The sequence below is a fragment of the Phoenix dactylifera genome, chromosome 8 (genome assembly GCF_009389715.1).
Source record: "Phoenix dactylifera cultivar Barhee BC4 chromosome 8, palm_55x_up_171113_PBpolish2nd_filt_p, whole genome shotgun sequence".
Lineage (NCBI taxonomy): Eukaryota > Viridiplantae > Streptophyta > Magnoliopsida > Arecales > Arecaceae > Phoenix > Phoenix dactylifera.
In genome coordinates this window covers 18,078,862-18,097,939 of record NC_052399.1, presented here as the reverse complement: position 1 = coordinate 18,097,939, position 19,078 = coordinate 18,078,862, and the positions used below count along the sequence as shown (strand labels likewise).

At 38.2% G+C, this 19,078-nt stretch overlaps 1 protein-coding gene across 1 annotated transcript; it reads right to left on the bottom strand.

Annotated features, from left to right (window-relative positions):
* Positions 1–581: 581 nt before the first annotated feature.
* LOC103710861 (BTB/POZ domain-containing protein POB1-like) lies at positions 582–15,892 on the bottom strand. Its single transcript, XM_008796770.4, has 6 exons — positions 15,409–15,892; positions 4,208–4,348; positions 2,689–2,807; positions 2,525–2,588; positions 1,783–2,062; positions 582–1,697 (listed from the first exon to the last, which is right to left on the bottom strand). The coding sequence occupies exons 1-6, from the start codon at positions 15,650–15,652 to the stop codon at positions 836–838; spliced, it is 1,710 nt and encodes a 569-aa protein (XP_008794992.2). The 5' UTR covers positions 15,653–15,892; the 3' UTR covers positions 582–835.
* Positions 15,893–19,078: the final 3,186 nt, after the last annotated feature.

Here is a 19,078-nt window from a genome sequence, read left to right as displayed (position 1 = left end):
TGCTGGAAACCTTTTAATACGAAAACGCCTGCTAAATGTAAAGTTTGATCGTGATAAATAGACAGATGAATGGTTCATTCCTTGATGTGTCCTTCCTTTATTCTTGCAAAATATTCTGCAACATATTCCATCACCGAAAAAAAACCCCTTCTTTTTCATCATAAAACAAGATTCCCTTTTTACTGTGAAAAATAAATCATGGCAAGTAACCAATTTTGTTCCAGCAGAAATCCCACTAACATAGCAACGCACTAAAGCATCCAACTTTCCGCTGTAGTCCATTTTGATTAACAGCTGTAGCGAAAATGTCGGAATATATGAATTTAGAAAAGCGATAAGCATGATAAGTAAGGTTGCAGCGGTCATCAAATGGAATCAAGGCATGCAAGATATGATTTTTAGCAGTTTAATAAGGGGTTCTCATCCTAATTTGACACATCATGCCATTTTCATCAGAATGAAAGGCCGCATACATTCCTAGCACCCCACCACTAAGAAAAACCATTTACATCCCGCAGTCCGTAGATGTTAAATGATTTATTTGTTACCTGCAAGTAGTAACAGATGATGAAGTAATCCAATAACCTGAACATTAAAATACTTGGATATGAAGATGGCAATGGAAGAACTTTTGGGAGTTCGATGATTTCCTCCCAGATGGGAGCTTGTTTATCACTATTAACAGCAAGACAAACCTTGCACTTCAAATTTGTCAAGAAAACAAAAGCGGCTGACATACGCCTACCAACCTTACTTTGTAAGGTTTAATACAAGTGCCTATGCAAGCAAGACACACCCAATAGCATCTGTGAGATGTACAAAGCCAATGGCACATTCATGAGACTGATCTTTGTACAGATGCAGATCCATAGTTCATCTCAGGTGGCGATGGCTGCTTGATGGTCAACTCAGCCCTCAAGTGAAGAATGCCATTGATGAACAAAAGGCTATCGTCGGCCATGAATGATGTCCATGGGATGGCGAACAAATTCCTGTACCCAACCGCCTTCCCACCTGTGAACGTGTAGTATCCCTTGTACTTGCTTGCAAACTCTCCCGATGGCCTGGTCCTTGCAGCAAACTCATAATCTACTGTGAAGCTGATGGAACCCTTCTCTTGCATCCCCAAGAAAAGCCCAAAGCAGTGGAATGAGCTCTGCTGATCCAAGTTGCAGTGAGCGGAGAGGAAGAAGCCCTGCCCACCAAGGTGGAACGCCTGAGAGTAAACCCGACCTGAAGGGAACAGTTTGGCACACTCCTCCCGCTTCAGGTCCAGATAGACGATGCACTGTGGGTAGGGCCTATCCAACTCCACAACTTTCAGAGGACGGTACTTGTATGCCCGCTCAACAAACTGCCGACAGGTCGACTCATCCGTGGGAAGGGCACGCTGCCGGCGAACGGCATCCACCTTGAAGAAGAGTGCCTCAGTGACAACCTTGGAAGCAAGCTCATGGTCCAGGTCATTGCATGTAAGAACCTTCCTAAGCTTCCTGCAAGTCATATGAGGGAAACGGACAAGACAGATAAGGCGGGACCCTAAGATCTCACGTCGTTCCTCCAACTTTGGGTACTGAGCACGTGCCCATTTGATCACGAAGTCATAGACTGCATCCTCTGATGCCACCTGGAGGTCATTGCTGGACAGGACAGCTTCAATGCCAGCGAGAGGAAGATCCATCACTTCATCCTGAAACCTGCCAGAAGAATAGCTGCTAAAGTTCAAATGGACAATGTGATACAAAGTTTACACATAAAATTTAACAGCAGAAGTTAACTCACTTAGTTATATCCCTATATTTATTGGCAAGGAACTCCTTGGCTGCATCAGTCAATGGCTGGACAGCAGAGGCCATTGATACACTAGAAGGGAGCTCCAGATATACAAGTGCAGATTCCGTAGTCATTGGCAAGCTTCTAAGCACCTGACTGCAGTACCTCATGCAAGAGGCAACCTCAAACTTGTCAGCAGCCATCAGCACATCCAGCAGGTGGGTAGGTGAGGTGGTTGACAACTTTCCAGTATACATAAAACTTAGGAGCTCCATAAGAGCAGCTTCCTCTGTTCCAAAAAGAAAATAATTCAGCCACGCGATACACACCAAAAAGCATGTAGATATAGGATAATAAGTCAAGCCTCAGTAGTTGTATAGTGGTTTCTAGTGTCCTCTTGAGCTTGACATCAATATCGGAAAATGTAAACTAATGATAAAAAAATAAAGAAACATTTTTATGCCAGTCAACATCGTGCTATCTCAACTTTCCTGGACTAGTGACAATTCAAAGAGCTGCTAACATAAAATATGATGTAGTCAGCTGTGGGGTGATGTGAACATTCTTCACAAAAACCTAATTTAATAAAGATTCAAGTTTATGATAATAAATCAAACAGTTATATTTTTTCCTGTTAGATGATGCAACATTGAGGTGCAGATTGATAATTTTGTGAGCAACTGCAAAAGATCAGGCTCGTAACAAGTGCCATTTTGGAAGGAAAAAAACCTTAGCAACTCTTTGAAATTACCTGATGCATTGATTCTTAAGGTAGCATGCCGTTGGTCAGATTCTCTCATGCCATTTGAAAAAAGCTAAGAGCAAAAAATGTGTAAGAACACGGTTTAGTCATTACAGTCAAGAAAAGAGGAGAGAATAGAAAAGTACAGGAGGTGAGGTGCGGCTGTTTCTGACCTTGTAAAAGAATGGGCTTTTTGCAGCCAGTATTGCAGAACTGATGTAAATAGATTTAACACTCATAACATGAGAACATTCCATGCTCCAAGTTGAATCATTACTTTGTGAATCATCACCTACAAAGATGTACAGTTTCCAATTACAAATGCAAATAAAAACTACAGAACTATAGCCAACTAATAAAGATCTGTATCAAATATGGCAAGAAAAATGATGTTACCGATCCGAAATGTTTTTAATTGGTGTTGAAAACAATATGAAGTCAAATCATCTATTGACTTTTCTGTTGAACTACCTAGGTTCTAATCTACCACTGTCAAATTCTACTACTCTAAACTCTTTGGCTTGGACAACCAACTTCACACTTTCACTTTCACACATTATAATTGTAGATAAATACTCCCATAAATTATAAATACAGCACCCTTGGCTCAGTTCTTGCTCTATAATGAACAGAAAGAAGGGAGTTATGTAAGTGCCAGCTTGGTCCATCATGTAAGGATCTTTGAATATATTTCATGATCTTAATCATTAACAACCAAATTGAATCCCACTAATTCTTTTGATCTCACTCATCTCCTCATGACGCGTGGAGACATTTCATGTGCACATAAACCAAGGGCCCCTAGCATTACTGTTTCATGAAGTATGCACCAAATGTTTCTTATCGTATCCTATTACAACTTTCGATTATAAAGATTATTTTAAATAATAAAATAAATTTATAGTCAAGGAGCAGATTTTTATTGTATATCTGATGGATGGATATGATCCCACTATTTACAAAATATTTGGGATCAGTTTCTTTTTTTCTTGCCAGTACATTTCATTATTACCAACAAGAATTATATAAGCTATAGAACACAGCAGGCTAATTCATAGGGGAGGAATAATTAATTGATGACACCGATCCTATTCTCCTCAAAAGAAAAGGAGAAAAGAAAAAAGACAGTGAACCCATCAGCTAAACAAAAATTTCTTCTAGTAACAAAAAAAAAAGAAAATCAATTTGAAATTCTATGCCAACCCATTATTTTTTGGGAGAACCATTTCTTTCTGTTAAATAAACTCTACCAACAAGAGAAGAACAAGAAAACCCCCAACTCTTGTTTCTAGAATGGCAAGTACCAAGAGAGAGCTCCATATCTACCTAGAAGTCGATCAACCTTTAAAAACATTGAATTGCATGAAGGAAGAAAACTCCAAAGAATTTTTATGTTACCCAACTAAGACATTAATAATCATACCCCCAAAAAATAATAGAACTTCACATAAGACAGCAAGCAATCGACCGTTGGTACCATAATAGACATAAGATAGCAAGCAATCAATGGCCGGTATCAGAAAAGACATTGGAAGAGCAACTGAAAATGCAAAACACCAATCTAAGTTATCAGAATAAGGTAATACCAAAAGCTTCTGTCCATATCTTTTGACAGATAATTAGCTCAACATACGCTGGAAAATCAACTTAATCTTAGAAATTAAATCTTAAAAAAAATGAAATTGTATCTACCATCTTGACCAACATTTGGTGGTGATTCTTCAATCATTGCTACCACTTCCTCATCATCGTTTTCATAAGCCACACAATCCTCTGTGTCGGGCTGGTCACAGCTCAAAATATGCTCTGGCAGACACTTTGCAGACTCTGTGGCTAAAGATTAAGAAAAAAAGAAACATATTTATTAGATATAACCAATTAACAATTCAACATATGAAAGGATAATCTTACTCAAATCATATTAATTGACAAATACTTCTCTAAAATCCTTCAAATAACAAATGAAGAAATTTTTTCTTGTGAAAAAAAGCTGCAAAGCAGAGCAGCATTAGATCTAACGATAATTTGGTAAGACTGGATTTGTCCTACAGCAGCCACAATACAGTGCATTGAAACAAGCAGAACTCCAGGACATTTCCTAAAAAGGCACATATCACTTCAATCAATATCAATACACTTCATTGCAGAACATATGCATGTTGTAAATACTATAAATTATTTTTCAGAGAAGAATGAATATATCCTCTATACTATAATTGTCGTGTTTAACGGGAAAGCTAGAACCACCCCTAAAATATTATCGTCACACAACTCCAATAAACTTGAAGTTGTATCACATTTAATCTTTAAAGAAGTGATATCATCAATTTTTTTCCCACAAAAGCAAAAAAAATCAGAGGACAGATGATGATAATGTTAAAGTATTCCCATTTACAGTAATCAACATTTTTCAAATACTACTTCGATGGACCTACAGTTATAGGCTTTTATTTTTTATACTGGAAGATTGAATATTACATAACAGTAATAACAATATAATATAAGCAGAACTGGTACTGACAAGCATGCTGGCCGGTGACCAAAACAGTATGGTACTAGCCTGTACCATACCAAACTACAGCATACCGGAACCACGAGAGGCAGAGGGAGAGGACCGGAGAGGAAAGAGAGGGAGGTAGAGGGAGAGGGAGGGGGGAGACGTAGGAGGAGAGGGTGGGAGTGGGGGAGAGAGAGGGGACTCACCTAGCTGAGTTTCATGATAAGGGAGAGAGGCTAGAAAGAGGCCAAATTTGTAATCAGTGTCATTGCCCATCACGGTCTTCTTGTTGTTGAAGTCGTTGTCCAAGGAGGATTGAATCTCGAATTGAGAGGATCGAGGCCATCATCTAGTCCTAAGTGCCCTAGAAGCACTAGAGTTCTGCCAGAATGAGTGACTAGGGCCTGACTCGGGAGGATCGAGGCAAGAATACAGAGGATCCGATGGAAGGACAGGGGGGGAGATCATATTTGGGGAAGAGTATAGTGGGAGATTGGAAAGGGAGGGAAGGGGGAGACAGAGGGGGCTGGAGAAGAAGGACAGAGGGGGGAGGCGGGGTTGAAGCGTCTGCAGGGGGACTTGAACCATGCTGGTAACTAACCGGTCTGATTTGGTACATCTCGAACCGGCCTGTTCGGCATGGTTAGCTAAACCCTAATACTTATGTTATAATTTGGATATAGACAAGCATGCACTTATATCAACCAATGCCTAACAATGTTAACATTTATAACATGTAAATATGAACACGAGCAATAAACCGTGTTCCATCAGTCAGAGTTGGTAGCTTTCCCAAGACAAATTGTCTTTATTAAATGGTGTCTTCTTACACTAACTCAAATCATTTTGGTCACTGCACCTCTTCACTAGGACAGTCACCGTCCTACATTAACAATCCTACATCTCAAAAACAATTTCTCCTTGATCCTCCATCAACATCACGCATACTCTTCAGAAAATGTACCTCATATCTTATCGACCTAGTTGAGATCCACCTGAACATTCTGATGTCTACTAGACTTTCGTTATGCTTATAAGATCTTTGCACTGCCCAACATTATTATCCATATGGCAAAGGTTATCATATATTTATCGACGACATTCCATAATAAGAATACAATGGTCACATTATAATAAAAACTTTCTCTAGGACAACATAAAATATGACACACTTCTTTCTCAACTTTAAAATCACCATTTGGGGTTGTTAGAATCTATTGTTTCAAATAGCATGCGAAAATAACCTTACATGAACCAGACAATACCAATGGCATTAGTAACCAAGTGCCTCGTAGAATGAGAGCCATCAAATGTTCATGAGCAACTCGCATTCAGCTTGAGTAAACTTATTGTTAGAATGTGCACATACGATATAAATATATTTTTATTATTAATACAAAATATTTTGTATTTTTAATAAATTTTATATGATATATGTTACAAATATAATTTATCTCATACCTTACTTACAAGGTCATTAAGGATATTTTATTTCTCAGCCATTAGATCTAAAAATAAAGCTGACTTTTAAAAAGCATCCATAAATCATTCCCATTCTTTCCACTTCCCACCTCTACCCACCTTGAACCCAACCACCAAAATCATCTCTCCCTCTCTCTCTTCCCCCTTCCTCCCTCACCCCTCTTTCTTCCTCCCTCCCTCCCTCCCTCCCTCCCTACCCCTCTGCATCCCTCCAAACTAACACGCATACCAAAAGAAAACAAAGAAAAAAAGTTCTAGTGTGACCATCTCTGCAGCCACTGCTGCCCAAGCCAACTTTCCCGCTCTAATCATAACCCCCTCCATGACATTGCTATTGAAAGCAAGCAAGTCAGCCGAGATTAAGCTATCTCGAAATGTAAATCACCTGAGCTTGAGCTCAGCATAACCATCTTGTAAAGAGCTTGTGTGAAGCACTAGCGGATCCTAGCTTGGTTGAGATTAGCTTGTTTACACCTTCTAGTCAGAACATAAATGATGTTGCTGCTTTTAAATTGCTCTCAGAAAGCAACAGACCTTTGAAAATTCAGATTCCTCTGCACACTGTGATGACACAGTTTTGTTTTTTGATGGAAATGATTATGAAAAATAAATGGCTTATTTGGAAGATTGATGGATGAACATATAACCAAATTTTGCAACGCAAAGGTTAAAAGAGTGTACAATAGTGATTTTTTAAAAGCCTTAAAACCAGTGAGTACTGAATGGATCTGAATCGGATGGTTCGACCCATACCAAACCATACCGATGCCGTTCAAGACGGTTTATCCGCTTGGGTCGGTTCTTATGTAAAATACCTCCCTCCACCCGTTCAATACTTTGATGGTTTGAGAGTCTTCGAGGCCCTCTCTCATTCGGCCGCTCCCTAGATGCTGCTAGATGCCACTCGTTCCCTTCTCTTCAACATTGGCCATCAACGGTAAGTCTCCTCCCTCTCTCTCTCTCCGCTAGGGTTAGGTTATAATCCCTCACCTCCCTGAGAGCTTTAAGAGCCTTCGAGGGCCCTTGGTGAGAGCACTCTCTCCGCCTACTCAAGGTAAGCTCCCCACTCCCTCCCCTCTCTTCTTCCCTCTCCTTCTTCCTCACCCTCCCTCTTTCTCTTCCTCTCCTTCTCCCTCTCCCTATTTCGGTATGCCCTGGAACAGCATGGTACGGATCCATACTGTACCGAACTGGTTGCCAACTAGTACAAGCCTTGGTACTGGTACAAGCCAGATGATGCTATTTAAGTCCATGTCATACACAAAGTAGATTCAAATATCTATACACTGAGTATTGATCAATTTTTCATTAAGAATAACCCTTGAATGGATGATAGATATCACAGACTACTCCATTTACCTATAAAATAGAATAAACAACATTTTGATAGGAAAATCTTTGACATAGCATGAATGTAATAATATGATGGCACATCTTCTAACTCATAATAATGTGTTTCTTTGAGTTCATGAAATTTCTATCTCAAGTTCTTAACAATTATTCTAATATACATATGTTGCATCTTCATTTGTCTTATAAGACTATCCCATGATCAAAGAAAAACTATATTATTCATATGATTTTACAAAATTATATCAAATGGAAATTTGCTGAAAACAAATCTTAGACTAATATTGGATAATGTGCAAAATCAAGAAATCATGTAAATCTGACATCTAAGCAGAACCATAACACTTATTGGTAACTATTGTCAAACATATGAATGAACTATAATTTTGTTGTGAACAATAAACAGCTGCCTCAAAAATAATGTTATAAAGGTCAGCCCAATTTATGATTTGTGGCCATATATCATGTTTTAAAAGGCTGTAGTATCTGAGCAACTAGGGGACCACACAACATTCAGGCAAAAGGTAGAGAACTATGTAAACTTTGGATTTAAAAACAAATGAATTGAAGTTCATATGCACATAAAATTAACTAGGAAGTTGGTGAAAAGAAATTAAAGGAAACAAAATGGAAGTTAAATGAACTTTCCACTTCACTGTGGACATATGTCACACAACACGATATGATGTAGAATACATTTTTTCCCTACAAATTATACAATAACATAAATTGATCATCCAATAAAACATGCAAAATTATCCAAATGACTTAATATAACAGGCAATCTTGAAACCAATCGAAAGTTCAAAAAAAAAAAAACAACTAATTAGTAGGGTCAAGTTTAACCTACAAAACACCCCTCTAAGTTGTAACAGAGAGTTGTGGCCATATATCATGTTTTAAAAAGCTGTAGTATCTGAGAAACTAGGGGACCACACAGCATTTAGGCAAAAGGCAGACAACTATGTGAACTTTGGATTTAAAAACAAATGAATTGAAGTTCATATGCACATAAAATTAACTAGGAAGTTGGGGAAAAGAAATTAAAGGAATGGTAGTTAAATGAACTTTCCACTTCACTGTGGACATATGTCATACAACACAATATAATGTAGAACTACAATCTTTCCCTACAAATTATACAATAACATAAATTGATCATCCAAAAAAACATGCAAAATTATCCAAATGACTTAATATAACAGGCAATCTTAAAACCAATAGAAAGTTCAAAAAAAAAAAAAAACTAATTAGTAGGGTCAAGTTTAACCTACAAAACACCTCTCTAAGTTGTAACAGAGAGGCGTTTTGCAGGTTAAACTTGACCCAGCAAGCCTAGGCAGGCTGACTCAGGCAGTTTGCTAGGAAGCCAGCCCACGTATGAGGGCCACCCAAGCAGAGCTGATGAGAGCCCACGTATGGTTCCAAAGGCAGTTCAGATGCATCCAGGGGAATTTTACCTAATGAGGGAATTTCAGCATTGTCCAACATATAGGAGAATTTTAGGGAACCATAGATAATTACTAACTGGACATTAAGGTAGACAATGACTGCATATTATAACCAATAACCACAACCAGTAAGAAAAAGTAATGCATGTTTTGGACCTGATGTACAAATGCTTGTTGCAAAGTGCAGAATTTTGAAGGCACTGTATTGGTAAGTCCCACTCTCGATGACTGTTAGGGCTCGTTTGGTTCGCGAGAAGCATTTTTCCTCCTAAGAATATGATTCCTGGAAAACAAATTCCTAAGAAGAGGATGCCTAGGAAAGTACTTTTGGCATGTTTGGTTGACTATAGGAAAGTGACAAATTTCCAAAGTGCTTATGTTTGGTTGGCCATTCACTTTCCTGGAAAAGTTATGTATAATTCCTATTATGCCCTTAATAAAAATTAGGTCTTTAATGCTTCTTTAATGTTGAAGGGCTTTTTTAGGAAAAAGTAAAAATAGAGTGATTCCCGCCTCATTGGAAAGTAACTTTCTCATGAAATGTGGGAATCATATTCCAATGGGAATACAACTTTTCCGTCTCTCTCCTTTGAAAACTCCAACCAAACAAGAGGCATCTCATTACTTTTCTGTTGACCACACTTTCCCCCCTTCTTTTTCCGCGAACCAAACGAGCCCTTAAGGATTTATCTCAATCAAGGAATGCTACGAGGCCTTTGTGTTCATCCCAAATGGCAACACCCTTTTGAAGTATATCATACAATCCCAATGAACTTGCAAGTAGTTTAAAATAACACCTAACATAAACAAACACAAGCTCTCGCCTTAACAACATTGATGGCAAAATCAAAAGTTTACAATAACCTATCATCACATATCTTTGTTAATTAAATAAGTCGTGATATGACAAGAAAGATAATCAAGAAGACTTCTTGGATCCCTAGATACTCTCAGAAATTTGATATGGACAGAAACCCAAAAGCATCAACGCTCCTGATTAGGAAAGAATATATGGTGAGATTAGTTACAGAAACATATTTATGGTCAAGCACACTCCAAGATCTCACTCCAGCTCACTACTATTCAGCACGCGATGCATGTGAGCAAAAACTTTGGACGTTTAGATTCATATAGTATTAATGATAACTTGGTGTCCAATTTTTTCCTTTCATCTCGCAATACTATATTTAGATTTCAAAAATCTCATTTCCTTATAAAGCTAGATCTCTATTTGATGATTCCTGTTTTTTTTTTCAGCTCTATGACCCTTAAGAGTTCTATTTTCTGAGTTATAGAGGTACTTTTCCTCTTTGGGACTCTACACATTTCCTTTAATTTTTGTTTAATTTTCCTAAGACTATCCTATATGAGCACTAAGCCTAAGTCGAGACCCACGTGTTCACGTAGAAGGATTTTAAAGAAAAAAAATATCGGAACATTGAAAATGATAAAACAGGTATTAGTTAGTAGAATTTTAAGGTTTAAGCAAGATTAGCAATTTCAGTCCAGGTAACATACCATATTAACACTCAGTATGCAATTGCATACAATTCGATACCAGTTCAGCATATTTTGGCTTTTTTAATTTTTTATATTTAATTTGAGGATTATTTTAAGGTTTATGGATGTCTAGAAGTAATGTAATTATTTCTAAAGTACCTTAAGTACCGATTATTGTTCAAAGTATCCAATTAAGATTTTATGACCATTCAAAGTACTATATTCTCTTAAACTACATGATCAACTAGCTAATATATATATCAAGAAAATCATTAAGTTTTAAAATTCCCAAGCTTTTCATTAGATATTGTCTCAAAAGACTCATACATCACTGGTCCACGATGACTCCTTCAAAATAAATGAAAATATAAAATTAGAATTAGTAAGACTTGGTTTATTTGTCAACAAGGACTTCAATCATTTTCAATAACAATTCCATTAATCCTCTAAGAACTATAATGGAATTAGCAAAATAATATCATTATGTGAAAGCACAAAATTCAAATAAGCTAGAGTTTTTAATATAACAATCTGTCAAAAAAAAAACAAATGGTGAGACATTTGCAGTAATTTGGAACATTCTAGTCCAGCAGTTTTGTATTTAATGATACATCTTTTGATGCTCAAAGTGGTAATCTATTCTTGTAGATCAATCTGGGCACACAGTGCATTTAGATCATTATGATTTATGATTGTCTTAAGTCTTCAAATAATGGCTAGTAAAATAATGTATGCAGGGAAAGAAGAATAAAAGGAAAAAAGGTAGGAATGAAGAATGGAAATAAGGAAGACGAAAAAGGAAAGAAAGGAATGAAGGGAGGAAGAAAAGAAGGAAAAAGGGAAAGAGGAACCAAACGATTTCACTTGGTTCAGGCTGGTACACCCCAAACTGAATCCCCGAACTGACCCGATATGGCGTCAATTCAGGCTGGTACACCCCGAACGGGGTGGTTCGGTTCAGTTAGGCATATCTTAGGCCTACTTGAAGTTGCCACGAGCCAGATCCTTTCCCTAAGCCCATGCCCACTATCAATCTAGCTTTCTTCAACCATAGTTAGAACTAGAAATATGAAATCTATATGTGTTCTAACTTCTAAGACTCATTAAGGAAACTCTTACACCCCGAGACTCGAGGAATATGCAGCTAACTTTTTAATATTTGCACAGTTGTACAGTCTACAAGATCAGACACAATTTAACAATATCAGATCTATTTCTTTCGGTCTCATATAAATTGTAAGTGAACACAAATTGGAATATTTGATGCATTTTTCCTATCTGGTCAAATTATGAGCAAAATCACTCCAAAGAGGAACCTTTTATGTTTCATGGTTTATTAGAAAGTTGTCTGACAATATTCTCTATCCACAGAAAGCAGCCAAAAACTGATGAAACCAGAGTTTTATAAGTGTTCTATGACTCTTTGAAAAGGAAAAGCACTAAGTAGTGTAATTAAAACTTGAGCTGCATTCTGCTAAAAGTATTTTATATACATATACATACACACAAATATGTATGTGCATACATATATCTATACATATACATTCAAGTGGATCTACACTCAAATCTGGTCAAGTCTAAATCGGACGATGAAAGTAAACCTGTAACCCAAGCATTATGTGGTCAAAAATGGGAAATTTAAATAAAATGAATCATTTTTTTTCTGAAAAGTAAATTTTTGCCTTCATCTTAGCCCAAGTCTACATCTTCTCATTTCCCATGCTGAACTTAATATTGTTGTAAAGCAACGCTGAAAAATAGGTTGACCTCATAATGACAAAACTTAGATTTTTAGATTTTGCAACTACAACCCCCGTACCATTCACCACTTTTCCTAGTTATTTGCCAATCATGATGCTCCAGAAAATCTTTTTAGTTCAAAAATACTCATTATTTGTAACATGAAGCGACTCTCTTAGAGGTTCCAATATGTCAGGCATAAAGAAACTCGTGAACCCAAGTCTCCAAAAATCTTAAAGGAAAATCGTGGGGGTTTTATTCAAGAATTCAATTCAACATGCATTAGGAGACCAAAAAGCAATCATAAACATCATGTAATCCTATTTAACATCAAATCAGGCAAAGATGAAGAAAAGGAGGCAAAAAAAGGTAATCCTGTGTCACGTCCCAGATCCGGAGCATGACATTGCCGTGCTACCGAGGGATACAACTCACAATAACACGAAGCCAAACATTACATCTTAAATTTCGAATCCATCTCAAATATATAGAATAAATAGGAATTCAATTTCATTATCTATTAAATACAACCAACACTGGTTCAGAGCATCTAAATCAAAACATAAATACCAAACCCATAATCCTCAATAATCAAAAAATCATTAACTATAAATTCATAGTCAAGTTAAAATACTAAAATTTTTCTACAAAATCGCCAAGCTTGCTAGTACGAACTCCAAGCCTAGACTATCCTTTGTTCCTATCGATCCTATTCATCTGGAGAGACAAAAAATAAAAATAGAGATATATGAGCGACATAGCTCAGTAAGTAAATTTTACTTTATCTTACCGGATCAAGCATAAGTTTTTTCATGTAAATGCATTATTTAAGAAAAATAATGGATATTCTAAAATAAGCATTTCATAATATAGTGTATCAAGTCATAAAGTAAATCATGGATGAACAAATCATCCATTTTTCATAAACATAGTTTCGTTTATATTGCAAAAAATTCGTAAACTATTTTTCATGCCATTTAATCGTATCATGGATCAAAACATTGCTCACATATATTTGTATTGTGGTCACTATAACTCGTGACAGGGCTATCTTCGTAGTTGACAAGATATCATAGTTCGTATTCGTTACCAACTTTAACCCGTTGGCAAAGAGCCGTTTTCGTTGAATGCTAGCTCCAGGGTGTCGATTGGCCCCTATTGTTGGAGCGGTCATAGCAATCTGAGAGCTTTTAGAAAATTTATATCTTTTTTTTAAAAAATATATACATAAATACATGAAAAATACTAAATGACATGATCATATTCATATTTTATAATAAAATTATATTCATCAAAACATCCATGAAATTATTTTTTCTAATAAAGCATGATTTTCATAATACATATGCCGATCCATAATTTTAAGAAAAGCATGATATTTTCACAAGCAAGTTTTATGCACGAAAAACATGATTATTTGAAATATAATAAGAAGTGTAAGATCTAATTACTTATTTTGTCTTAGACTGTTAGACTTCACTAGGTGACTCCACAAGACCTATTTCAAATATTAACGACGAAACTAATTTTCAATTAATAACTTTAAATAAATAATTCAAAAAAATTTGACCGAGTTTCGTATGGGTCCGGTCTAGATTATTCGCTCAATGAATTGGACTCAATCAGGGCTAAGATCAATCAACATGATTCATCGATGGAGGTTTCAGGAACATTCAATAGGATCGGGGTGATCGGTCCAGGAGGTGGCCCGGGCACCAAGGCAGTTCAAAGCCTCTTTTCAGAGTCAACTCGGATTCGTAGATCAAATTGACAGAACCCGATTCGGGATTCCATAGACTTTCTAGCGATAGAAAGTAGAGAGAGTATAGAGAGGAGAAAGAAAGAGAGAGAAAATAGAGAATAGGGAAGAATCCTTCTTTCTGTCTCTCTTCTTCCTTCCCTCTCACCGGCCACAAGTGGTAGCCGCGATGGCCCAGCTCAATGGCGGTCTCAGGGGGCCGCAACCCTAGCCAAATCCGGCGGTCGGCGATGACTAAATATGGCCAAAATAGGGATGCTCTGTTTCAGATGAAGCTCCAGCAATTGCTGACTCAAATCAAAGAAAACAAAGGCCCAAAACTCTAAAGAAGGAGAAGATGAAGAACTCATACCTCAGTCCGGTGAGGCTTCCCGACGACAACAGGGCACGGTGGTCTTGGGTCTGGCCTCTTCGGGTTAGCCCACAAGCCCAAGGGCTGGGCTGGGCCTGGCCACTCCGGCCCGGCCCACGAGCCCTAAAAATCAGGGTTATTACACTCTGAGTATAGTTTCCCCTTCATCCTATCTCAAGTCTACATTTTTCTTGTTTCCCAAACCTAATCCTGCCATCAAGTGACATTAAAAAGGAATTGATTTCATTGTGAGAACCTAAAATCCCAGATTTTGTAACTCCAAGCCCGTAACCTTTCACCACTTCTTTTTGTCATTAACATATTCCTTTTAACAGATCATGATGTTTCAGGAAATCCGCTGTAGTCCGTAACTACTCATTATTCACTAACAAGAAACTACTCATTACTCATAATATGTTAATCCTCAGAATTTCCGGCCTGATAGGAAAAAGATACCTCGAATAGGCTGACAAATGCCCATATCCTCTTGCAAAAATCAGAAAGGAAAAAAAAACTAGAGAGAGAAAGGCTAGGGTTTTGTTCAAGAATTCAAGCCAGCATGTTTTAAAAAGAAAATGGAACCGTAAATCCAATTCCAATTTAGCCACAAATCCAAGATAACAGGGAAGAAAAAGATGAAAAATTCAATTGCAAACAAGACAAGCAATAAAAAGAAAAAGAAAAGAAAAGAAGCTTTTTGGCAATAAAACAGGAAAGGGCTCAATAAACGAGGAATCGGGGGGTCGGAAGCTAGGCGGTTACCTTTGTCCTTCTTGATCTCGTCCCTCTTGCGCTTGGCGTGCCGCGCCCACTCCCGGAAGGCGGCGGCGGCGCCCACTCCGTCGGAGTTGCTCCCCGGCGGCTCCGCCATGATCTCGATCCGCAGCATGCGGTCGGAGAAGTTGCTGGAGTTGAAGGCGAACTCGAAGTTCTGGTCGCTTCCGCTCGCCCCGAAGAAGTCGGAATCCATCACTGCTCGGTGGTCGAAGAGATCCCCGCCGCCCATTCCCCTCTTCCCCCAGAAGGACAGAGAGAGCGCGCCTCAACGCTGACGCCCGATTGCTTAACCTTTAACCCTTAGAAAATTCTTTTCCGAAAAAAGAGAGCGGAGGGAAAGGAAGCACCGGGCCCCTGGGCGCGGCGGAGACAAATGCCGGAGGTAGTTCGGAAGGAGGCGGGCGCTTCGGACACAAACATGAGACAGTTTCTTGGTTTGCAGAACTTTATTTCGGATAAAGGCTCGAGTGGTCAAGGTCCATGGATGGAACCCGGAGGACATGCACTAGATCGTTCTAGAAGATTTGTTTTGTCCGCACCCTTACGGTTCCACGGGTAATGACTTCGTTTATTTGGAAGGAGAGAGAACGTCTGATGGATGGCTGTGATCATGTCGATCACCAGTTTGAAGAAGACAACCGGCAAGGACCGTTCTTTTTGTTTACTTCTTGATTAAGTAGTTCCGCGTCTCTCTCTCACTCGCATGGTACCAGTCCACAAGAGGGCGGGCGAGCCAAGTGGAATCCGGGGGAAGGAGAAAGAAGAAGGTGGGCTGGGGTTTGGGAGAGGCCGGTCGAGCCCTCTGCTCCCAGCCCTTTTGCTGGGTCCAGGCCGGACCAACTGGGCCGGGCCCACACAATCAGCAAGTGACAACCAACCAAAGTTGAATTACAATTGATTTTAGGATGACCATCCAAGTTTAAGGTCCAAACTTTCTGGGAGTAGTTTGGACTAAATCCTCAACTAACCGACACGACTTGTTTCCAAAAAAAGTCACATTAATACTTTTAGTTTATTATCGAGTTTCTAATTTTTTTTCATGATAAAATCTTTTATAAAAGCTAAAAAAAAAAAAAAGAACACTATAGCATCTTGATCCTAGATTTGTGGCTTGTGGTGGTGCGATTGAGAAAGAAAAAGAGAATCATTCCGAAGTTTGAAGAGGTCGAAGATTTTCGATCCTTAAAAATGATAAGTCATAGAAACCTTTGTAAAAATTGTATTAAAGAGTGCAAGATAAGGTTGGAGATTCAAGCTTTGACTAAAGTATATATTTCCGCCCCCCCGTTGGTACTTCTCAATGTAATATGGGATGCTTTTGCAATGGTTTATTGTATGTCGCGTCCAGGTATTTAATGCATCGTTGTATTTTCTTTTAAGAGCTTACTAACCAATTTACTAGCTCCTATGAGGGGTTGAATTGAGGTCATTCATTCTGGCAGGCTGGAAATCGATACATGAGCACAATTTAACATGGTAAGTTCGAAGTATGGAAAAAGGGCACCTCCCCACTAATGAACAGATGTCCACCCAGCGATCGAGAAGATGCCTTTAAAAGAATGATTCCAACCCTCGTGAAAGAGAAGGGTCAAGACTTAGTGAAAAGAGTTGTTCTCATTTACCTTTAGTTAGCTTCGGAGTTTAGTGGAAATTCATTCTCGTTCAGCTTTATACTTGGCCATGACACTGTTACGTAAAACTGTCCAAACTAAAGACTTAGGGATTCAACTCTTCGACCGGAGTTTCTTCACAAATTGAATAGAAGGGTCGATGCCTAATATCATAGCCAGATAGAAAGGGTTACGAGGAGTGGAAAAGCATTTCGATGCATCATGGGAATCAACTCGAGTCAATTTTCTTTCTTTATTTATGTTGCACATGTTTCAATTATGTGTTACATTAGATATCATGTACCCAGAAATATCATCAATACCGCTCATGAAATGAGGCAACGAAGATCAATCGATCATCGAACGACTATGCAAATATATGGTACACAATTGAGCAGAGAAGAAGTTGTCGGGTGCAAGAACTAAGGTTCCAAGAAGCTTGGGAGCTGGAGAGGCAGGAAGAAAGATTCTCACTTGGATAGGAGATGCAGACAAATTTTGGCGGAGCTTCAAGAAGTTTGGGAGAAGAAAGTGGCCTTTACTAATCTTTAATGTTATCTTATAATCGCTGAGCAGAGCACTAGGTTGTATGCAACACAAATAAGATGATTTATCCGGCAACAGCTCAGAAAAATTATTAGCATTGTCCTCCTAAGGCTAAAGTGCCTTGCTGGCTACTTTTTTCAGTGGCATCAGATATTGTCTGTTAAAAAAGTCGGTCTCCTTGTTTTGATTTACAGAAAGTTTCATTCTTTAGTTTTCATTTACATTTAGGTGAGTATACTACTGTGTTATACTAGAAAGATCTTTTTCAAAAATATTCAACTGTTGTACTGTGGTGTTCTTTCTATCTTTTTTGAAGTAGATGGCCTAGACTATATGGATGCTAAAGCAGCTGTGTAATATAACGAATACAACTACCTATAAGACAAACTCTTTGAGAGATACGGGCACGCGACTGCCAGGTTCTTCGATGAAAAGGCACGTAGTATGATCTGGGAGAAGTGGGACCCTCGAATTTGATTCCTTTTCTTAAATTTTTAGAAAAAAAATATTTTTTTGTCATTTTGTGTCATTCTTTAATCTTTCTCCCTCTTACCGTATCTCTGTTCCATCCACCCTTCGCTCTTCCTTTTCCCTTTCCTTGTTCCACTCGCGGATATTGGGAGAGTGGAAGAAGGGAAACAAAAAAGCTCTACCCTCGAAAAGATCAAAGAGTGGGAATTCTTCGCCAATAACAAAAGGAAAAAAAACACAATTTATGAAAAGCTGGATTGATAGAAAGAAGAGATTAGGAAGAAATGAGATGAGAGAGTGGTGATTGGGGAGGAATCAAGAAGGGTTCTCAGCACAGGCACCAGCGCGTGATAAAGGTGGCGCTTGGTGGCGGAGTTGCCAATGAAATCTCCATAGCTCGCTGTCTTCCATTAGTTCGAGATAATTAAGAGGGGAGAATTTGGTGGAGTGGATGGTGAGGAGAGAGAATGGAGACGCCAAGGAGAAGGATGATATTGTTAAAGAACAGGGAGCCATCTTAAATCTCTCTTCCTGCACCCCCAGTAAGGGAATTTTAGTCTTGTAGGTTCTACGTGGGTCAATAAAATTATGCTCAATTTTCTGTTGGATTCATGGATGGGCAACCCATTTAGGCCGACTCATATCAAAACAACACTTCTTAGCCCGAATCCTATGGTCGAAGAAAAAAACCACGTATTCTGCATGAATTTTATATACCTTCATTTGCCGAATGGATTACAATTCCACATGTTTCATTTTACATAAATTTACCTTTAGTCTCGGAAATTTCGAGTTACATGCCTTTATTTTGAATATTGGAGTATATATATTCACACGATAATCCTTGACGAATTTAGTCGACCAGTTTTATCTAGGCTCGTGGACACCGCTTTCCTGAGTGTTTGCTTCCAATGTTCGAGAAAAAAAGAATCATCATTGATATGAATAAACCTCTTATTTACAATATTTACGTTATCAAATACAAATAGATCTTTCTAACAAAAAAAAAAAACACCGCAAATTGATTT